General features: G+C 40.6%; 1 protein-coding gene across 12 annotated transcripts in view; it reads right to left on the bottom strand.

The window, feature by feature from the left end:
- LOC148337869 (teneurin-2-like) overlaps positions 1-21,732 on the bottom strand; it is a 207,676-nt gene that overhangs the window by 44,999 nt on the left and 140,945 nt on the right. For 9 of the 12 annotated variants that reach the window (XM_088294607.1, XM_088294609.1, XM_088294608.1 and 6 more), the window contains 3 exons: positions 20,500-20,709; positions 12,061-12,292; positions 1,868-2,106 (listed from right to left, as the gene is read on the bottom strand). In XM_088294607.1, the coding sequence (XP_088150733.1) occupies positions 1,868-2,106; positions 12,061-12,292; positions 20,500-20,709 (681 nt within the window). The remainder of the gene's footprint in view (positions 1-1,867; positions 2,107-12,060; positions 12,293-20,499; positions 20,710-21,732) is intronic. The other 3 variants (XM_088294615.1, XM_088294616.1, XM_088294618.1) reach the window with 1 other exon arrangement.

Raw genomic sequence — 21,732 nt, 5'->3', positions numbered from 1 at the left:
CAAACTTGCATATTCATATTGTTGTTGTTATTTCAAGCAAGCAGCCTTCTTTTTTTTATTGTAACATGCATGAATACACAGCATTTACCACTACATTTCAGCGATCTCAGGCGTGCACACAGAACGCAGCAATGAGTTTTGCTTGAGGAAACCTCAGTCATGATAGTTAGATAAATCTTCAGATTTTAGTAGGAATATGAGGAGAAAGTGGGCACTGATCAATCATTTCCCAGACATACACGCGCAGCCGCCCGGAATTAGCCAGTCAGGAGAACCCGGGGCAGAATATTTGCTCTTCAGCTCTGGCTGGCCTATTTAGTTAATCAGAATGTCTATTTATTAGAATGTTGTGCACATAAACCAATGCACTTTCCTCATTAGACTCCAGCAGCATTTTATTACGATTATCTGAGTCCATATGTTGTGCAATAAAGAATTTTAATGGTTGCTTCCAAATAAAAAATAAAAAAAACGTTGGCAAAATGATAAATCATTTGCATCTACAGTATGTGCTGCCTAAGTATGATGGGGTAGGCTTTTTGGGGAGGACAGACAGCCCCCACCACCAAGCAGCCCAGCTGCATAGCTCCATATGTGGTTGACCAGTGCAGTGTGACCGTGAAACCCCAGGAGAGAAAGGATCTGCCTTAATGCCAGCGGCGAGGGGCCTTGATCTGCTCAGGAGGATTCTCAAGGGCACTCTGTGGGGAGAGGTGAAGTGTGCCCTGACCCACCACATACACACACACACACAAGTAGAGAGTCACAGATGCACACCTACGCTGAAATGTGACTATTGTGCACACCCTGTTTTCACAGTCACATTCCGGACAAATTCAGACAGGGTAGCTGGGGAACGGGGATAGATGGATGGAGATGTATATATACATGAATATCAATAATGTAAGACAGTTTAAATAAGTTATGTGACGATGATAAAGGGTGGGGCAGGGTTGTGCGTTTCTGCTGATGTGACTTTTGCAGAGGGTTGACCATCCTGCGCTGTTGATTCTTGTCTCTGGGCTAAGAGGCCAATCAAAAGCTCAGTGACACATCTGCTTACACCTTCTACCAACTCCCACAGTGATTCACGTCAGCAAAAATTAGATGCTACCAAAATTGCACAAATGTGGTGCATAGTTGTGCTCATGCTGTCGCATGGCTGCCAGGATGGCCGAGTGGTCTAAGGCGCCGCGTTCAGGACCCAGTCTCCCCAGGAGGCTTGGGTTCGAATCTTGAATTTCCCCATTGTGGGACTAATAAAGGGAATATTATTATTATTATTAAATCAAACGTGACAAAATAATGGAGCAGTGTGCCTAAAATTTGATATTAAACTTGTTTGATGGTCTTTTAGTAAATCCTATGCTATTTTTCTGGTATACCAGACAAGTAGAAGACCAGGTTGTAAGAAGAGCTGCTGCTCATGTAAGGATTTAAAAAACGCTTTCCCAAAGTGGAGGAATTGGGGATTCCCATGTGCATTATCAGTGTATTGCCCCATACCACCGAAAACAGTGCCAAGTCATGTCAGCTGATTACGTGCTACAGTACAGTGACATCACTTCCAAGTTGCTAGACTTTTATTTCCAAAATGGGACCGTAACAGAATTTGCACAACTGAAGACTATGTGATGACAAAGGCATTATGTTTCTCAGCAATGTAATAGTTACTGTCATTTATTTGGTTTTGAGCACTCGATGATTTGAAAGCTGTATAGCAATGTCTGCAGTAATGCGCTCTGTTTTGTTGGTTAGGTTTGTGTGAAATAACATCTTTATGCAAAATTATTTCTATATTTCACTAAAATTGAAAGTATGCTTGAAATGTGAATTTCTGGATTAGTGATATTAGTGAAAGTCTTACCAATGAAGTAGGACAATAGGATGGCTAGCAGCACAGCTGCAGCGATGGCCGTCACTGCTGCACATTTCCAGCTGCAGTACTTGGACGGCTTCTTTAGCTTGAAGGCTGAGCGGGAAAATGTGTTTCTGGGTAGCAAACGAGGAGGTGGAGAATACACTGTTCCAGAAGTGAGAGGGTAGCCAGGGGAGGAGCTACTGAACAACGGGGTGGTCCCTGATGATGTCTTGAATAAGAAGTGCCTGCAGACAGCAAAACACAACACACAATATGTTAGTTGTCAATGCTGAGGGTGTCTTTGGTGTCACACCAACGAGCTGATTTTTAAAAAGTTTTTTTCTTAGCATATTAATGTGCAATCCAAGATCATAGTTCTAACATCAGACGGCACGGCCCATCGGTAGTCAGGACATGATAAATGCCTTTTTTACGCCATTGGGTGTGTAGATATCAGAATGTTGTCACTCGGGAACGGGGAAGATATTTTCACAAACTCATATTTGGGGGGAAGAAGTGTGGCCTAAGCCTTGTAAAAAAAGGAAGGACACTTGAAACTACCGATGATATGTTTAGCAGTTGGGTCACATATGTGCAATCTTTGGACCAATTCCTTCCTCCAATGTGTTCTTCCTGCCATATGAGTTTGAACATGCTTGAACTGATTGTGTCTCTAGTACAGCCCGTTCCACTCCAAGGTCACTTTTCAACTGCCATATATTCTTTTATTTCAGCTAAATTCCTTTGCTATGCTTCTGTTCACACAACCTATATTGCTGCACGGCCACATATGATGGCTGTGGAGAATCTTTGTTGTTCCTCTCTCCTGTTCTCATTGCCCCAGTGGGGTCAAGGCTCAGAGAGAGGATAAAAGAGGAATCTAAACCATCATCCCTTTGCTCATATTACCCATTATCCTCTGCTATTGCCGCACCTGCTCACACAGTGCACAGCCCCTCTGCGTTCTCACTTTCCATTTTATTGTTTACCCTTTTCCTATGCTATTATTTTTCCCAAAGAATAAAGCATCTTACATTATGCATCCTTTCATTTCCTATCAAATCCTTTTATTCTTACTCTCTTTTCCGACTTACATTGCTCTGAATGACAACGGACATTATAGACATGAAAAGAAAATGAAGCACTTGAAGAAACTTTTACAAAGGACACACGGAATATTTTGTTGCATCTTTGTGGCACCTTTCACAATACACTTTGACGCATGTACATGAAATGAAGAGGTACCACAAACTCAGCTGATGTGAGTAATCAAAAGAGTTGAGGTCAGTCCAGCCTCAAAGAAAACAGAATGAAAACAGACCTGTTCAGTCAGGATTGGATGTGCGTGTGCTTGTGAACCGTGTAGGACTCTTGCAGTGATGACATTCTTGCAAAGAAAGAATTTCTGCTCAAGGACAACTCGATGATATATGTTAGTGAGAACAATAACTGTAATTTACATAAAATGTCAAATTCTGCTTACCATCTACATTCAGTCGCTTTGCAACTACCTGTGGCTATTCATAGATGTACTCTGTCACAATAATGTCTTTGTGCACAACGTCAAAAAGCATTTGTGAAAATGACAAAACTCTGACTATGTAGTCTAACATTGAACAACCTTTTGTATTTTTACCAATGAAATTGACCTAGAGACCCATTCCATTTGTCTGTGTGTGCTTTGTGTCTCATGGGACAGGTGAACCTGAGAATTGAGTTCTCTGCATTTGTATTACTGGATTGGACACAGGCCAACATTTTTTGATCTCCAAACCTGTACAAAAATGTGTTTTTCTTTCCTTGAGCTTTTTTGTGTCTTATACCACCGAAGGATGCTAGTTACAATGTGAGAAGGAGGAAAAGGTTAATTACAACTGTAGAACTAGAAATGGAACCCATTGTGAAGTGATAAATGAGTTCACACATCTTAATCTTGTCTTTACAGTAGAAAATGACTTGCCAACAAACCTAAAAATAGGAAAGAATGGAATGTACAGTAGAATGAGAGCTGTACATCGCCTTCATGTGCAATGACTCACCCTCCCGAGGACTTGCAGTAATCATCTCCTGCATAATCTTCTTCTCATCTGACACAGGTCAAAGTATTTCATTTATAATAACACCTTAAATTTGGACCTCAATCTATTCAATAATTCTCATCAAACTTTATTTGACTTTCATTTATACTTTGAATTATTTGTACCAGATTCCACGCTGTCAGATACATTTTAAATTAATTCAATCTGTAATGTAATGTAAAACTTTAAACACACAATACAACTTTATCTATATAGCGCATTTCACAACAGCCGGAGCTTTGACAAAGCACTTTCTTTATGGCGCAATATAAATTAGCAGGAAATTAAAACACAAATTATAACACATAAACACATATACAATAGATACCAGAAGAACAGCAGAACAGCGTCATGTTGAATTGAAAGCGAAAGAATAAAAAGAGGATAGAGATGGGGCTTGCCTAACATTTAATGGGAGGGCATTCCATAGGGAAGGACCGGCAACATAAAAAGTACGATCCCCCTGAGACTCCGCTTAGTCCTCTGCACCTCCAGCAGCATGTGGTCCGCAAACCTGAGACAGCGGGGACGTGTGTAGGAGTGGAGGAGCTCAGAGAGGTACGCTGGGGCGAGGCCATTTAAAGACTTGAAGACGAGCTAATGAGTCGATGTTCGCATCGCGTAGGGCATCTTTATCTTTAATCTTTAGCACTGTACATCTTCACTCAGTGCTCCATCTTGTCTACTAGTGGAAGCAGCCTCAACCCAGTACTCATAAAAGTTCCCAATTCAAGTCCTTAAACCTACTAAAATAAAACCAGTAACGGTGCTTGATATAGCCTAGCCAACGCTTCTGCTTAATTTTCCACATGGCTACAGGCAAACATTTCCTGGCTCACAGAGATACATGTTGGATAAAAGTCAAGCAAAGTATTACAAAAAATGTGTCACTAATGTTTCTAAACAAGAGTGAGTTTGTTCCTTATTTCTTTCTTTCTAACTTTCTTTTTTCTTTATTTATTTCAATATTTTCTTTGGAAGGCTCAAATAAGATGGAAACCAGACATTTTTAAAAGGAAAAAAAAAATAATAAATTTTTGCAGCGTAAAAAAACAAAACAAAAACAAAACCTGATGGGCGTCAAAGGCAGTTTTCCCTGTTAATATTTCACCTTGGTTCTCTCATGGACGGACCGTTTATTCAATTATGAAACTAAGTTTCCGACACATTTCTATACCACACACCCGATTCAGGGTCACAGGGAACTGGAGCCTATGCTAGCTGACTATAGGCAAAAGGCAGACTCAGTCTCTAGTCAATTGCACGACACACATTGCAAATGACAAGGAGACACTGTCACATCCACTGAGTGGCAACTAAAACAAAGTTGCCTGTACAAAGTCAGGTAAGTACTCAACAACTTTTTCACGTGTCCAAATATGGTCAAATTAATATTTTTTCACAAATCGAAACTAATAGTCTGTGTGCCCACCATTTTGCGTAATATTAACCAATTAAAAGTGATTGCCTTTAAGAATGAGTTGGTGAAGATCAACTCACAATTGAATTTCTCAATTCTTGTCATGTTGATGAACATGTGTGACAATGGCCCTCTGTTGAATTTTCTCACACCCCACAACATTTTGGCACAAGTTCCTCATATAAGTCTTTACATGCAAAATGGTTGATGAAGTTGTCATAAAATGTGAAACACATTTCCAGAGATGGCCACCAGGTCCGGATGCCCATTTTTTGGACGGAGGCCGCAGGACGAGAAGTTTTTGAAAAAGGACAGACTAAGCTTCCGTCTTTGCTTAGTCCGTCCTATTTCAAAAACCATGATCGTCCCTCACCGGGTTAAGTACCCGTGGATGCCCATCTCACTGTCAGAAGGACTCACAGCCTAATGTTATCATAGTAGCTACTTTTGTGTTGTGGTACTAATGTTTATAAATACTAACGTAATAATACAAATAATACTACTAATGTAAAGTCGTTCTGATGGCACTGACTGTTCAGTGAGCAATGTGCTAAGGATTTTGCTTTTCTAGGGAAACTATGATGTTTTTCTATTTGAACGAATTGTTTTCATTTTGGATTTGAGAAATGTAACAAACCGACTGGGAAAACCTGCTAAAGGCTTTTTTAAACAAAGGTATCTCACCGTGACCGGGAACTTTGAACTGCATGGCGGCTGCTCATTTTAATCACTGCCAGTATAATAAATTTGCATTTTTTTTAGCATATTAAATTTGCGATTTTGTGGCTCGTGTTGTGTTGATGTGAGTGTTTAATGGTATAAGGTATTATACAAATTGAACAAAGCAATATCATGGGAACTCAAGCAAGCGGGCATTTTTTTAAAAATATTTCTTGAAAAGTTCTCCTTTTGACAGTATGAGGATTCCACCCGACAGCGGTGATCTATTCTTGGGGGCGCTACTGGTATTCCAGTGGTAGCTATAGAGCGTAGAGTGTTTCCTTTTGCCCCTCCTTGTCTTTACCTGTTTGATTCAGACTAGGCGAGGAGGATCAGTCGTAATCCACCACTGTCACTGGATTTGATGACTGCTATTTAAAATATGCTGAGCTACATTGTACTGTGAGATCCCTCGGATTCTTTTGATGTCTTTAATAACTGCTGTTTCATAACCATGTCTACTCATCTAAGGACTGTCAGTGAAAACAGGTGATGTGCTCAGAGCATGACGATATTGTGTGGGAACAGCATTCCGTTGGCTATCAATTATTCATTCAGCTTCTACTATCTCTCGCCCTCTCATCATCGCATGCCACTGATTGCTGGATTGGCATCCTGCTGGATTCTTTTTTCCCCCCACTTCCATGGTCCCTTTTTTTACCTGTCAAGTGAGTATACGTGACAACAAGGGAAAACAGACTGGAGACCAGAGGAGCGAAAACTCGTCAGAAAGAAGCTGAAAGAAGGCGCACACAAAGAAACATGCGTCTCTAAAATAACTGCCTCTCGGTGACAAATCCATCAATATTAATATGCATGCATGAGCCTACACAAACCCAAATGTAAGAAGCCCCAGTGCGTACATGCACACGCGCATCAAGGTCAACCAGCATGTGCCTTTGCTTCAACTCATTGCCCCACCTGTGATACTGCTGGCAGTGATTAAACACAATGCAACTGATATGGGTAACAACGGCCAAATGACTTGCATTCCATGTGAGACAATGCACAGTACAGTATATGACCTGCGTGCGTTTCAGTCCTTCTTTAGCATTGCTGTGTGCAGAGGGGTCGCTGTGAGCCTGGTGTGAGATGAAAATATGCCTACAAGCAATGCTAATTACTACTAGGGATGAAAAGTGTCTAATGCACTCTGGGGAGGTAATTGACATTGATTTATGTTGCAGAGGACCACAGAGGGTTTCTATCATAGCAGGCAGCTGGCAATCACAGCTCTGTATCATTAAGCTTGGTTATTTCTGTGTGTGTGTGGGGGGGTGTGCTTGGCCGTGTGTGAGCACTGTGGAATTGTCCTCAGTGGTCCAGCATGGAAACGTCACACATAATTAGAGAGTGCTGACAGAGACCCCTGCGTACACCCTTTTCCTCCAGTATGGCTCGAAGCAGCAAGTAACGACTTCTACCCCGCTGTCATCTAACGCATGCAACACTCCCGCACACACAAGGAGCAGGCACGCTCTAACTCACACTCTCACATACATTTACACGCAGGGACTCCTGCCCACGCACAAACAATCACAAATGATGTGGGTTTTTCTTTTGTGAGATTGCCCTGTATGTGCTCGAAAACACTTAATTTGCATTTGCATCGAAAACATGAGAAGTATGGAGTATGGACAGGGGGCTGAAGATTAGAAGAACGGATGATGTATTTTCACTCCATTGCAACCCCATTGAGAGAAAAGAGGACCTGGACAATTAACCACAGAACAGAGAGCGTGCTAGGTAATTAGCAGGAAGTCAAAGCCAGCATTTCCCCTGAGTGGAGGCATTTTTACAAACATGCACATGAGTCTTCATTTCTTCAGTTCTCAAACATGTGGTTGCGCTGAATAGTACACGACTCCGGGAATGATCATCATCAGAGGACAACTAATGGGAAGTCAAGTCTGGATGAAGCCAGATCTGAGCGTTAAACAAAGGGCTCAAGGATATCGCCACGAGAATTGCTTCCAACCACAATTGTGGGAACTGTTACAAAGCAGAAGGACAGATGGATGAAGAACAATGGCCAATCAGTTGATGCATATTTTTCTGAAGGAGGACATGACTATTTTTCAAATATCAAATGCATCAAAGTTACCTCATATGGTGTTGTAGTAGCCTGCATGTTTTAATTTTCAGTGCTATAACATGATGTTGAACTGGCAGGGCTAGAAACGGAGTTATTTTCAACTCTGATAGTAACAAGATACAATCAGATTGTTAATGTTGGCTTAGCATAACACTGATTGTATTCTCATGAAAATAAAAATCGGGGTCAAGTTTCAAGGAACAACTGAAGGAGGGGGCGAGAAGGCTATCTTAGCACAGACATGGAGGGGGAGAGTTGCAAGGTGCTTGTGAAATAACAGTGGGAAGTGTGGCTGTTAAACCCTCTCACTGAGAAAAGTGTGAGAGTTGAAACACCTTCCCAACCACAACATCAACCTGAAAAATTTTTCTCTTCCAACATTTTTGTTGTTTTGAGCTCATCATTTTGATGAGCTAAAATGGCCTCATGCTTGGGGACTAAAGTGACACCTGCGGTTTCCATATGCATTTGCACTTAATTAATGAATGTGGATGATTTTTGTTGTTGCAGATTTGTGATATCCATATTTTTCATTCTTTATCAAAGTCCTTATGGCTTGAACAACTGCTCCAAATCTGTCCCACCTTAATTCATTTGATGGCACCCTTGCAGCTCTACTACTCCATCCGTATAAATTGAGTTGCTGCAGCCATCACATTGATTGTATTTGAGCAGGGGTACGCCTTGAGAACATAGACCGAAAACCCAGATCAGTCTCCCATGGGAGGGACAAACCGTAAATCTGGTGTTTTATTGTAAAAATCCAGCACAAATTTGAATGTGCAAGAAAGGTTTTTACACTCTTTCTCACAAACACACACAATGTCACACAAACTTCAAAATCTTATCTCACACCCGTAAGAGAATCCATGTTCCAGCATCTAGCCAGTCTTCTTTTTATCTTCTCTCTCACACTCCCCAAACAATCTTCTTCCCTCACCACATTTCTTTATTTGTCTCCCAATCTATTTCGCTCTCTGCTTCCACTGAAAACTACACCTTCCCATTTTCTTGGCCCTCTTATATTCCCAGGTTATATTTCTATGCTAAAACACTACTGCCCCCCTCGTGTGTTTTCTTCTCTCTCTTCTGCTGCCAGTCATCCAGACCCAGGGGTGTTCTGAAGTGATCAATCTTCATCCTTTCAGCGCTGTCACACTATAGGGTCAAGCCAAAAGACACACGCATGCATACGATTGCAACAACCAGTGGATGACAAATGGCACGATTTACATACATTTTCAGAGAGGAAAGTTTGCATTCTGAGATGCACAGACACAAATACAAAGGCAGCCGTTTCGTTGTTACTTTATAGTTCCTTTTTAGAATGAGATATGTTGCACAAACGTATGTATTGGTTTGGTTATGACCCAGTGATTGGGTCATAAATATGAACCGTCGCATACGGATGCTCAATCATGGGTAGAGGGCGGTCCCCAACTTTACATCATCTGGAATTGGAGATTTTCTAGCATTTCCTTTTAAATCTACTTTGTGTGTTGATGTCCTACATCTACATGCCATGTTGACCGCACGCCTCTCTATGCGCTGAATTTGAAGGGAATGCGGGGAGACGCTAACAAGTCGGCTCCCACAACGGCACACACACCCCCCTTCAATCTGCTCCATTCCGAGAAAATACCAAGAGAAAGAAAACTCTTGGTGCTAGACGTGTACGGGCCACAAAAATAGAGCCCAGTGTATTTAAAACAACAACAAAAATTTAAAATGTACCTTATCCTTGAGTATTATTTGGTATTTATGACTGCAAATAACTACTGTGACTGCAAATGCCGCCTGCTGAAAGCCATAGCTACACTGGCCTTCCACATATACACATGCACCAGTACAGACTGAGCATAAAGCTGCGATCAGTGAAGCTGAATTAAACATAGCCAGGCCTCATTAATTTTGCAAAGGGCCGGCACACGAGGGAACGCATCCAAAACCATCAGTGCTGGAAGCCCCTGTGCCCAGCAGGAGAAACACAACTACAGCTTACGGAGTAAATGCTCAAAAACCTGCAAATGCAAGTGAGCATATATGCAACGTCACTCTCACCACATGACTCACCAACTGCAACGCCCTGCAGGAAGGCTCCGCCTCGAAAGTGCTCTTGAGCACAGAACCGAACAGATGTTGGACTGAGTGAATGGTTTGTATCTCCTCCTTCTCTGCAGGTAGCACGCCGACAGTGCAAACTAACGGCAGTGAGCATGAAAGTGTTATGGTCTGAAGATGAAAAGCAAGATACATTGGAGTGGAAGGCTTTTGTGAATCAAAAACAAACAGATTTTTTTCTTTTTATCAAGGTAGTCAAGTTTTCTTTGGCACACACCATAAAAAGGGGATTGTTTAGTAAGTGTGTGTGTCGGCTTACATGCAGATCATATGGGGGCATATTGTATAGGTCACTTTTTGTTGAATGTGACATTTGATGGGGCAGTGAAAAAAGAAGTAAATCACTCCCATGAGCCACCTCAACCTAATTGTAGATCCGTTGAAAATAAATGAATCAATAAATAAATAAACAGACAAAGCCGCGGTTTGCTCAAGAGGCCAAAATATGCAGGAACGTATTGCTGCTGATCGTTTTTTATTTATCATATTCTTACTTTACTTTCTTACTAATTTATTTTCTCCTTTTCTATATTTAAAATTGAGTTTCCAGGATTCAATGAACTTTCCTTCCTTCAAAATTAAAGGATACAAAGAAAACAGGCTTTTTTTTGTCATACACGTCAATACACATGACATGACACAGAATAAAAGACCAAGATTCCAGGTAAGCACAGGAAGTCCTAAGACGTGTGAAAATGACAGAAGGTTAATGCTTCAATGTGTGCAAAGATGCAGGGCATCAAAGGTGTGGGATGTAGCAGAATGAAAATGCAAGGTTAGTTTGTACTTCACAGAAAAAATAAGAGTGTTCGGTAATCAAGTGTTCAATGGGCAGTGATGAATTTAGCTGTGATAATAGTTTTGAGTAGTTGAGTTTTAGTAGTTGAATAAATTACTAAGTTTTGAAGTCAATGAATAATCATTTTATTAATCGGGATTTCACTCGCAATCAAAATTATTAGAATTATTATTTTTTTCATAATCATTCAGCCCTAATGCATGTATGTATTTGTGCATGTTTGTATGCATGCATGTGTCTAAACGTCCAAGCCCCTTCTAGTCCCTGAATTGCAGTTTGCAAATTTAGTTTAGAAATTTAGAGCCAAATTCACCCCCCAAAAAAAAATTGCGTGGCTTTGGCATGTTGCTACAAAGGAGCAAACAGATAGCGTCTACTTCACAAAGTGAACGACTTGACAGGATAACTGAATTCAATGTTCAAACTGTGTATCATGCCTACAGTCGCTTCGACGATTTCCAGGAGTATTATTTGTTGAGTACGGTTTAGTATTATTTAACTTTCAAGTACAATATAATTGCATTGAAAAATTACAAAATATTTAGCCTCGTCAGATCAAATTATATTTGAAATATATGCAGAATACTATTGGAATCATTCATCATTTCCTTTTATTCAAGCACAGTGTTAACTGTTCCAGTAGCTTACAATAATATTGAAAAATATTTTTAAGAATAAAACCTAGACGTTGTTTTTGATAAACAAGTAGGATTATGCCACTACTGTTTTATAATCTTAAACATTCTGGAGCAGTTGTACTTCCTCCACAGCTCTCATTATTTCTCTTAACAGTCCTTTCCAACACCATCACCCTGTGCTGACAGCAATGCCGTTTAACAGCATGTCTTCGGCCTTGCATCCCTCACTATCGATTAGTGGGCCGCACTTACTGTCAGTGGCTCTGGAAATCAGCATCAGGTAGACACATTGACTTTAAAAATAGAGGCAAAGACAAAGTTGTCTGACCTGGTTTCTAGTGGAACATTGCTGTTGAGTACCCAGCTGTCTTGGAGCTGCACAGACTCAGGAGTCGTCGGTCCGTCTCCGGTTCCTGGAGCTGGGGCGTGAATGGGGTTGCGGCCGCCTCTCAGGGTGTTTCTGTTGAGGCTGTTTGCAGACTGATGCGACAAGGTGTGATGGTTGTGTGGAGGGGGCAGTGGAGGCCGTAGTTTGGACTGGGTGTGGTGGTTGCCCACCCCTGGAAGAAGAAAAGTCAAATGATTGAAAACACGTTAAAAAAAGAAAAAACACTTCCCACCAACAAGAAATTAGGGAACCAAAAGACTAAATAGGTGCCTAAAACTCAGCAAGAAACCATTAGCGCTTAATGTTGAGCAGTCATGTTGGTGAAGGAGGTGTCACATTTTAAATGGTGAGAATTCATTAACACTCAACACAGACATGAATCTAATCATCATTGCAGTTTCATATTTATATATTTGGCCCAAAGCTTTAGCAGCTTTTTAACCTCACAGCAGAGATATGGCGTGTGTGTGTGTGTGTGTGCATGTGTGAGTGTTGGGGTTAGTGTGAGCAACATTATAGCACTCAGCCTAGAATGTTCCCTCCATCACCCTTGTTCTTAGACTTGGGCGAAACATGTCAGCTAGAATCTAATACTGGCCCTTCCAGCACTGAGCTAATGGACTGTTGAGTGAGAGAGCTGGAAAAACAAACCCAGATGACCCAGACAAGAAGACCCATTCACACATCCCACTTCTATCTGAAGCTCTGCGTGTGCTTTCGATCCAAGATCTTGTGCACGTGTGTATTTGCATATAGAAATCAATCAACCACAAACTCTATGATGAGTGCAAGTTCCACAAAGTTCTAGCACACCTTTTGCATTTGCACGCAGACGCACACACACAGATGCACATTGACACATAAGAATAAGCAAAACAATATCAAACGTCAAAATCCCATCTCTTCGTGCAACCACTTTCACAACTATTATGAAGTCTGGATCGACTTGACGGGATTATCGCATCAATTGTAATACAATTGACTTTGAACTTTCCACACGCATTGTTTTGTTCTCACGATTCAACACAACTAATTGGAGAAACAATATAATGACTCTGTTTGCATGTTACCTTCCTGGAAGACATCAAAAGACGAGACACAGTTCATAGAGTCGCGGCTCCTTGAAATGGTGTCAAAGAAATCTTTTGTAACACACTCACATATGGTCCCCTTGATTGATCATCTCTTGAATTTGATGAGGAAAAAAGGAGACCAAAAAAAGGGGATATGTATTTGCTACGCTTCTCCTCTGACATTGGTAATGAATAATTCCTTCCTGCATGAGCATTCATAATGGATACAAGGCAGTGATCTCTGTTGTAATTCCAGATGCTTGGAAGGTGACCTGCTTCTACCAGCAGAGGAATGCAGGTGCCTCCCACATGCTGCCGAGGAACAGATGCTCGTGAAAGGAGACAAGAAGAGAAGGAGACACCCGGAAGATGGAGGAGTTCTGACCTATTCCTAACAACTGAGACATAAAACATCTGTTTGCACATGCAGAGATGCTCTTGGGAGAAAAGACACACATACGCCGTTGCGTACGGTTCATTCGCTTATGCAAACGTAGCCACACTTGAGCACCTGAAAGACAATTTGCATCATATATCCAGAGAGTGTAAATTGCTATTAAAGTAGGCAGACGTCTCTTGTTCTCGGCTTGTCCTGCTTTGTCTTACATCTTTTGCATTGCTTTACTGAGTTTTAAAAGCACACAGAGATGAAGCTTGTTTGCTAAAAACCTTTTACGATTCAATTTAGTGACTTTGTCTCTTTGCAAATGCTCTAGAAATGTGAAATAGTACCTTCCGCACCACGTATTCAGAAAAAATATGTATAGGCATAGACAAAAAGCCCTAGCAACACAAGAATTAGAATTATGTATTCGCTTGCTCACATACTGGCTTGTTTATTTCAATGTACATACACCAAGGCATGCTGTTTTATATTAAACTTCCTGCTAGAAATATTGAGCATATTTATTTTTATCTAAATTAAAAATTACCTAAATAATGCAGCAGCATTGTGGCTCGCTAGTTAGCATGTCTACTTCATAGTTGAGAAGTCTCAGGTTCAAATATTCTTTCTTTTTGGAGTTGGCATGTTCTGCTGTGCCTGCTTGGCTTTTCGCGTGTTATGCTAGCACCTTCAAATATTTTTTTATCTTTATGTGCCTTGCTATTGGCTAGTGACCAGTCCAGGATGTTCCCCAAATGGAATTTGCACCATCTGACCCACGACCATAATGAAAACAAGCAGTAGCGAAAAATAGACAGATGGATGAATATTGTGCAGCACATGTAGTTTGGAGGGGGACTCTGTTTGTTGCGGGTCAAACTGACCCATTTGGTAACAAGTATTTATTCAGAATGAAAATTCACACATAACGAGGAGTAACACAATTTCTAATGAGAAATAACAAATGTTTCTTGGGCATTTCTGACACAGGCTAATTAAACACGTGCTGGGTTGAATTGACTCAGAAACATGACTGTTGAAATATAACAAGAGGGTTACGTTTGAATGACATGCAAAACACATTTAGATTTCAAGATGAAACACAGCAATGGTATTTTCATGACTGACAATATACAGCAACAAGAAAATCTTGTTCTTTTTAAAAATACAGTATGGCCTACTATAGGGACAGGATTGATGTGTATTTTTAAGGCTGATACCGGTTCAGATATAACTGATTAAATAATATAAAATTATTCATTTTTTTGGGTCCCACAACATTTTCAAGTATAAAGATAAGAATTAAAATTTGTACATTTGTCAGTTTTACTGATACAAATTCTTTAGTATTGGTTTAACTTTATAATAGAGAAAAATCGCCAGATTTTCTTTGTGGGGAGGATGTTTGAACGTTACATCTTTGTGTTATGTTGTAATGTGTTTATGTGTAAAGAAAAGAAATCAAATGTCAACGATTGTGTGATTTTTTGTTGTTTTGTTTTCAATTTAAAAGTAATATCAGCGATTAAATCACCCACACGAAAAATCAGACAACCCCAACCAACTGCTCTTGAAAAAAAGACTCGCAAAATAAAATAAGAAGAGAACAAAGTCCGCCAGGTTATTGTTTTATGAATCTCATAAAGGAAATCAAGAATTTTCAAAAAATATTAATTAATGAAGAGATATGATGCGTGGTTGTTGTTCCTAAAAGAATAAGAAAGGATTAAGATACAATAACGACACATTGACAATACAGTGGAACCTCGGTTTTCGAACGACTCACAGTTCAAACAAATCGGAGTCCGAACAAAAAATTCGAGAAATTCTTGCTTCGTAGTTCGAACAAAAATCGGAGTTCGAACGCCGGTACGACGCGTGAGTGCGTACGCGAGGGTGGGATGCTGAGCGGCGTACGGGTGTGGATCGCTCTCTTCGTGACCAACTGTTGTCGCGTGCGGACGTGCTGCGTTTTGCTTTCGCATTTTATATAGGTGTACGAAGTGTTTTAGCCCCTAATCATGCCTCCAAGGAAAGTCAGTGCAAGCAGCGAAGGAATGATTTCGGTGTTCGAACAAATCGCTTTTCGAACAGGGTTCTGGAACGGATTATGGTCGAGAACCAAGGTTCCACTGTATGTGTTAATATTGTATTGCCCACACACCGGTAAAGTCAAACTCAATTTCATTTCTTTGTCTTCCCTCAGACAAAACTGCTGAAGAGAAGACGGTCCTGATTAGCCACCAGAGCAGACACCGCACAGTAACGCTACGCTTGGAGTAAATGGATCCGATAAAATAAAGATAGCTGACTGATCCATTTGAATCATCCACTTATTCAAGTACAAGCTGCAGGTAGGCTGATAGTTTGTTTTACCAGGAAGCCAGTTTGACAGAAGACAAAACGTGGTGGATAAACAGAGCAATTAGGTAGCAGCTAGATCTCATTTTATTCTTCTCTTATCTCTTTTTGTTTCCTCCCGCTCCCTGCATGGGTAAACATCAATTGTCGAAACATTTTCTCAACAATCTCTGTTGGCTTCTCACTCTCAACACAAGCTCCGAGCCCCTCTGACTGGTATGTGGACTGACACAATTTATTCCCAACACGTCCCTGGCGCCCAACGAAAGGGACAGTCGCTGTAAGCTGCAGGGTTCGGCACTGGCTAATCCCTGGAAGTTCATTATATCCCCCAATTGAAAGGACACACATTCAGCGGAGGAACATTAGCCTGCTAACCTGCCTCCCCTGTAAAGAACACCATCGCCTATGAGTGCATATATTTGTGTGTGTGTTGCCAGCTGGCAACAGCAATTCGCTGAGGCAGTTTGTTTTGCAGACCTGGATAGGCAAAGTGTTTATCGACACTTTCTGTGGTTGTCTGAGCAAATCACACCCTGCCTTTTTGTCGTTCTTCACAGACAAGCGGGAAGGAGAGATTAAGGTGAACCATACATATTGTGAAAACAAACGCGCACACACAGAATATTTTTATAATATATATATATATATATATATATATATATACGGTCACAATGAGAGAGGAAGTTAATCTCTTAAGGTAAATGCCCCTGACTTGATACAATGTAGAATTTTTCCCGAAGAATCTCAGCCACACAAAACCTCACAGTTTGAACAAATTAACCTGTATACATATTGTGCAAAAAATAAGTATACTGAAGAAAACGGTGTTGAATTTACTCCATTTTATTTTGTCAAGTGGATGAACAAAATAAAATGATCTGGATCCAGATACATTTTTTAAATAGTTGTAGGGTCTGCTTAAAAATGTATCTGGATCCAGATGATTTTATTTTGTGCCGCCACTTGATGAAAGAAAATGGAGTGAATTTAACTTTTTTTTTCCCAGTGTGGTTGCTGGCGAGATAATAATGTGATTCATGCATGAGCCTTTGTCATTTGTCATTAAAATGGAGTGTCCTATTGCATTTGGTTGTAATCTTGAGTTAATTGATTTTTGTCTTCTTTTTTCCTTTACCATTTATAATTGGTTGACCCTCACCATTATTTTCCACAACAAAAAAGTTATTGTGAAATTTCACCTGAATTGGTTTGTTTTTCCTTTGTGCATGGAATCATACAAGCATGCACAATGACAAAATGAAACACGCACACACACACACGCACACCGCCTCTGCCTTGGCTAGTCATCTCTGTCTAATTAGGAGGCAATAATCCGCTAGAGAAGAGTCATCACGTTCAGCCAAAAACAAACTATGAGCACAAATGCAAGTGTGTATTGCACCCACACTCACACATTTGCATATAAATACACACATGCTGTTACGCGAATGTCACCCTTACATAAGCGCTATTAGAAATTACAATGTTCGTGCTCAAAAAGTGAACATGTCTTTGCTTTTGCTTTGTTTCTGTGGATTTGTTTCAACAAAGCCATTAAACATTTATCACATTAGCAGTGACTTAAGGTGACTTCCCTGGCAGCAGAAGGCTAGTAGTCACTTCAGGGCTAAAAATAGCTTAGCTTTCCCCCATGCATAATGAATGGCTAGAGACAGCGCTAACGTTAGCTCTTTCCAGGAGTGATCTGCTATGCTCCGTTTGGCCGTCTCTGCTCTCCTGGCGTCCTGGGGAAATGTTCCCAGACAGGTGCTCTGAGCCAGATATTATTCCCATATAAACATCCGCAAACCCAATTCCCAGCCAATAGTGTTCCGTTCCATTCAACTGTCATGCCTGACTAAAAACACAAGTCATGTCTGTCCACCTGTTAGCTTTGGTAATGGCAGTCTACTTTGCCAACAACCACACACAAACACACGCACATGCACACACATGCTCGCAAACAGCACGAAGCTTCCTGCAGGATTATCGCGCAGTGGTCAGTTTCTGCTTGGCTTGGTCAGGCTCATTTCCTTCTCAGCGTCCACCCTCTACACGACCACGTCCAACACGCATATGGACACACAGGCCCTCATTCATGCAGACAGACATGCAGTCACATGTGGGGTGTTTTATTTAATTGCCTCCATTTACATATCCACCAACGTGCCAGGCTAGTGCCAGGCTGTCACTCTAAACTCATTTCGAACACATTATAGACGTCGAGAGCCAATGACTCTCTCTGTAGTCATTAGATCGGCAGCTTTTTAAATGACTGTATTGAGTGCTTTCAATCCTATACCCTCATTCTATTCCGGGTACTGTAAATCTATTTTTACTTTCTCACTTGTTTTTCAAATTCTGTCTTTTAATGTCTTCATGGAGGAAGTTTCATTAAACAACTTGATAAGTTTGCCGCCCTTGTTTGCCGCTTCTATGTTTATAAGCTCAGCCGAGATTTGAAAGAGGCCCCTCGAACACAAAGTGTGGGTGTATATGAACAAGTGCAAAAGATTGAGAGAGTGTGCCTTTGAGCCTCACTTTCCCTCTTTGCCAGAGTCTGCCATTAGGGTGTCAGTGGCAGAGTGAATTTATTTGCTGTGCGGTTACTGGGCTAATGATTGATGTTGCCCCAGCAAACAGTAAACCAATTAGAAGGCTGATGTAACGTCATTTTAAAAGCCTCCTAATCACGTTCTTCTTGAACCTGGGACCCGGGCCTTCCCTAATGAAGATTTATACTGGATCAAAGGAGAGCCTAACGCCATTAACAATAGATTGTATTCCACCAAAAATCACATTAGGACTTTCTCTTTCCCTCCCAACAGACCTCTGCTAAATATATCAGCTGATTACAAGTGCCCTGGCACAGAGGAGAGGAGAAACAAGGGTGGAGAGAAGCTGGGACACTAAGATAGATATCGTTGGCCCACACTAACTAATTGTTGAGACAAATGTGTATGCTGATGCACATCATTGCAGTTGCTCATGTTCATATGAGGAAAATAAATGGCTGCAGCGTGCTGATACCAGCACACTGGGCCTGGTACTACCACCGAGAGAATTTCGAGTGATGACAGAGAGAGCACGGAGTTGGGGAAACTAATTTACTTTTTTTGTGTAACACGCAGTCTCCGGCTTTTTAAATTCATTAGTCTAGTTTGTGCAGGATTATTAATGGCAAATTGTACATATATTCTTACAGTACAAAGATAACTCCTCATTGGCAGAAATTCACAGTGACTTTAAATTAAGATTCAACTGTCATAGCTAAAAATCTATAAGGAACTTTATAATCAAATACTGAATGTTTCAACATCATACAATGAAATATTGACCCGTTTTTACACACCTATGCAATATATATAACCCTTGTTAAAAAAAGAAATTGATAAATCCACCTTGGTCCAAAACCTTTCTGATCTAAATCCTATTCAACATCTGTGGAGCATCTGGGGCTGGAATTTGCACTTTCGACCGCTGCAGCAAAAAGTGTTATTATTTTCATATTTTGCTGGAATTTTGCAGCGTTGTTTTTAGTTTCTAAACCAAAATAAAAATAATCATGTATAATAAATAGAATTACCCATATGTACTGATTCAGCCAATTCAGCTATCATTTTGTTAGCCCCTGACTGACTTGGCAGCTGGACACATTCCATTGGAAACAATGTATTGCGTACCAGATTCAAGCTTGTCACTGCGCGTTTGTGGACTAATAAGCAGCTGTGTCAGTCGGCTGCGGTTAGGCCGGCCTTCGAAGTCAAATCAGCCGTCACAACGATTGCTTCTGACGGCCAAATGCCAAATAAAAGCAAAATAAGGCATTGATATTCAAGCATAGTATTACCCATTTTGCTTTTATTTAAAAGTTGAGCCCCTACGGTTTGACTGAACTGATCCCCCCTGCTAACGGCTAAATTTACCATGTCGGTCAAATTACGCCTTTACACATAAGCAGTGCGTGGCGCAAAAAAAGAGTGGACATAGGACAGCTGCCCGCGAGAACTGTGGTAAATAAGATCACAAGTTCCCTTAGTGCAAGTCGGAAGGGCCATTCAACTCAGTTGTGTTAAATATGAATTTAACATTTCCTATTAACCACTAAATAAATAAAATTTAATTTAAATAAGATGCCTTTGTGTAGCCAGGATATTTATTGCAGTAATTAGGAAATAAACACTTTGAAATATTTTAACGATAAACCTTGCCGTATAACAAGGGGAAGCAAAGGCAATGTTTGATTTTTCTTGTAATTTTATGTATGTACAGTACTGTACTCTTTCCAAATTAACTGCACAAAAGATACTGAAATCACTAAACTAAAATTAGAAATTAGATTAGATTATAAGATTTAATTTGTCACAGTTTCATAAATAAAACTGTACATTGCAATTTGCATTGAAGACAGGATTAAAACACAATGTAATGCGATTGATCATCCAACATGTAACTCAGACCAGCAAATGCACACATAATGCAAAACAGTGACGGATGCCATGGATGTATTAATACAATTAAAGAATGAAGAGGTGGATGAGTCGGTAGATTTCTTACCGGTGGAGGATGGCTGGGCCCGCAGCAAGTATGAATCATCTGGGTGGGGCTCCAGGTGTGAATGGGTGGAGTTTTTCTCCAGAAGGGGAACCTGGCACTCCCTGATGGGCGGAGACGGGCCAGGGGAGGGGTGGTGTGGGGCAGACGAGGACGAGGACGGATGGGACGGAGGGAGCAGGGAAGAGGAAGAGGTTGGAGGCATTGGGCGACCTGGAGAATGGAAGGAGAGAAAGGCGAATGGTGAAAGTTAGACAAAACAGATGGCGATGACTGACAGTGATGTAGTTGGCCTGTTTCAGGTCGTCGACATCCCAACACTGGTGCAGAGTCACAGTATTTACATGAATCAACGAAAAAAATAAAGTCAAAAAAAGTTCTCGCGAGGACTATTTGGAAGCTCAATTAAAAATGGTTTACTTTGAAAAAGGAAACAAAAACTAACAATGTGTGCGCGTAAATGCAAAACAATCAGCCTTGCTAGAGGTCAGGCAAACAATACTTTTGAGAACTTGACAAGAGAAGTTTCTATTTCCTTCTCCTTTGAATGGGATGAAGAAATTTCAAGACCTACATCTGCTGTACAATCATTCACTGCATGGGTACGACCCAAGAACAGCCACTCTTTAAATAGCCAGAAGCATGGGACATGTGGACACAATCAGGCTGTCCCGTACACCAGAGAGACAAAAGAGGGATGGAGAGAAATCTCTCTACTCTCAAAAGGTTTCTAAATCAAGGACAAAGACAAATCTAATAAATTCTAATTAGAGACAGCTCAAAATATAGAGTAATTATGTCTGCCATATTTGTAGCTCAATCAATCAACAATACTGTAAGAATGAGGCCATCGAGTTCAGCTAATCCACTAAAGAACTCAGGTTATTATCACCACTAATTAAATAGTCAAACCGAGACAATGTGACACAAAGATAATTATTTATTTTCTTTGATTGTAAAATCAAAATTGTAGCATTTGGCTCAAAATGATTTTTCTTTTAATGGCTTGAAAAAAAAAAAGAAACAACAACCTTTACTGAATAATATGTTGTTTTGTAGCTTTGTAAGCTAAAATGTGTGGGCGAGCTGAAAAGAAACCACAAACCTGTGAGCTTGTTTTTTTTCACATTTCAACCATTTGTCTTTTGTCAACTCACTTGGAACAGACAGGTTACAGTGGATGACCTTGATTGGTCACTTCTTTTGCTTTTTCTTCTTTACCAAAGAATGCAGAAA

Source organism: Idiotropiscis lumnitzeri, chromosome 4 (genome assembly GCF_059441095.1).
Source record: "Idiotropiscis lumnitzeri isolate Australia: NSW breed Sydney's pygmy pipehorse chromosome 4, RoL_Ilum_1.0, whole genome shotgun sequence".
In the NCBI taxonomy this organism is placed as follows: domain Eukaryota; kingdom Metazoa; phylum Chordata; class Actinopteri; order Syngnathiformes; family Syngnathidae; genus Idiotropiscis; species Idiotropiscis lumnitzeri.
Note: the sequence above shows the minus strand (reverse complement) of the source record. Positions and strands in the feature narration are given on the sequence as shown.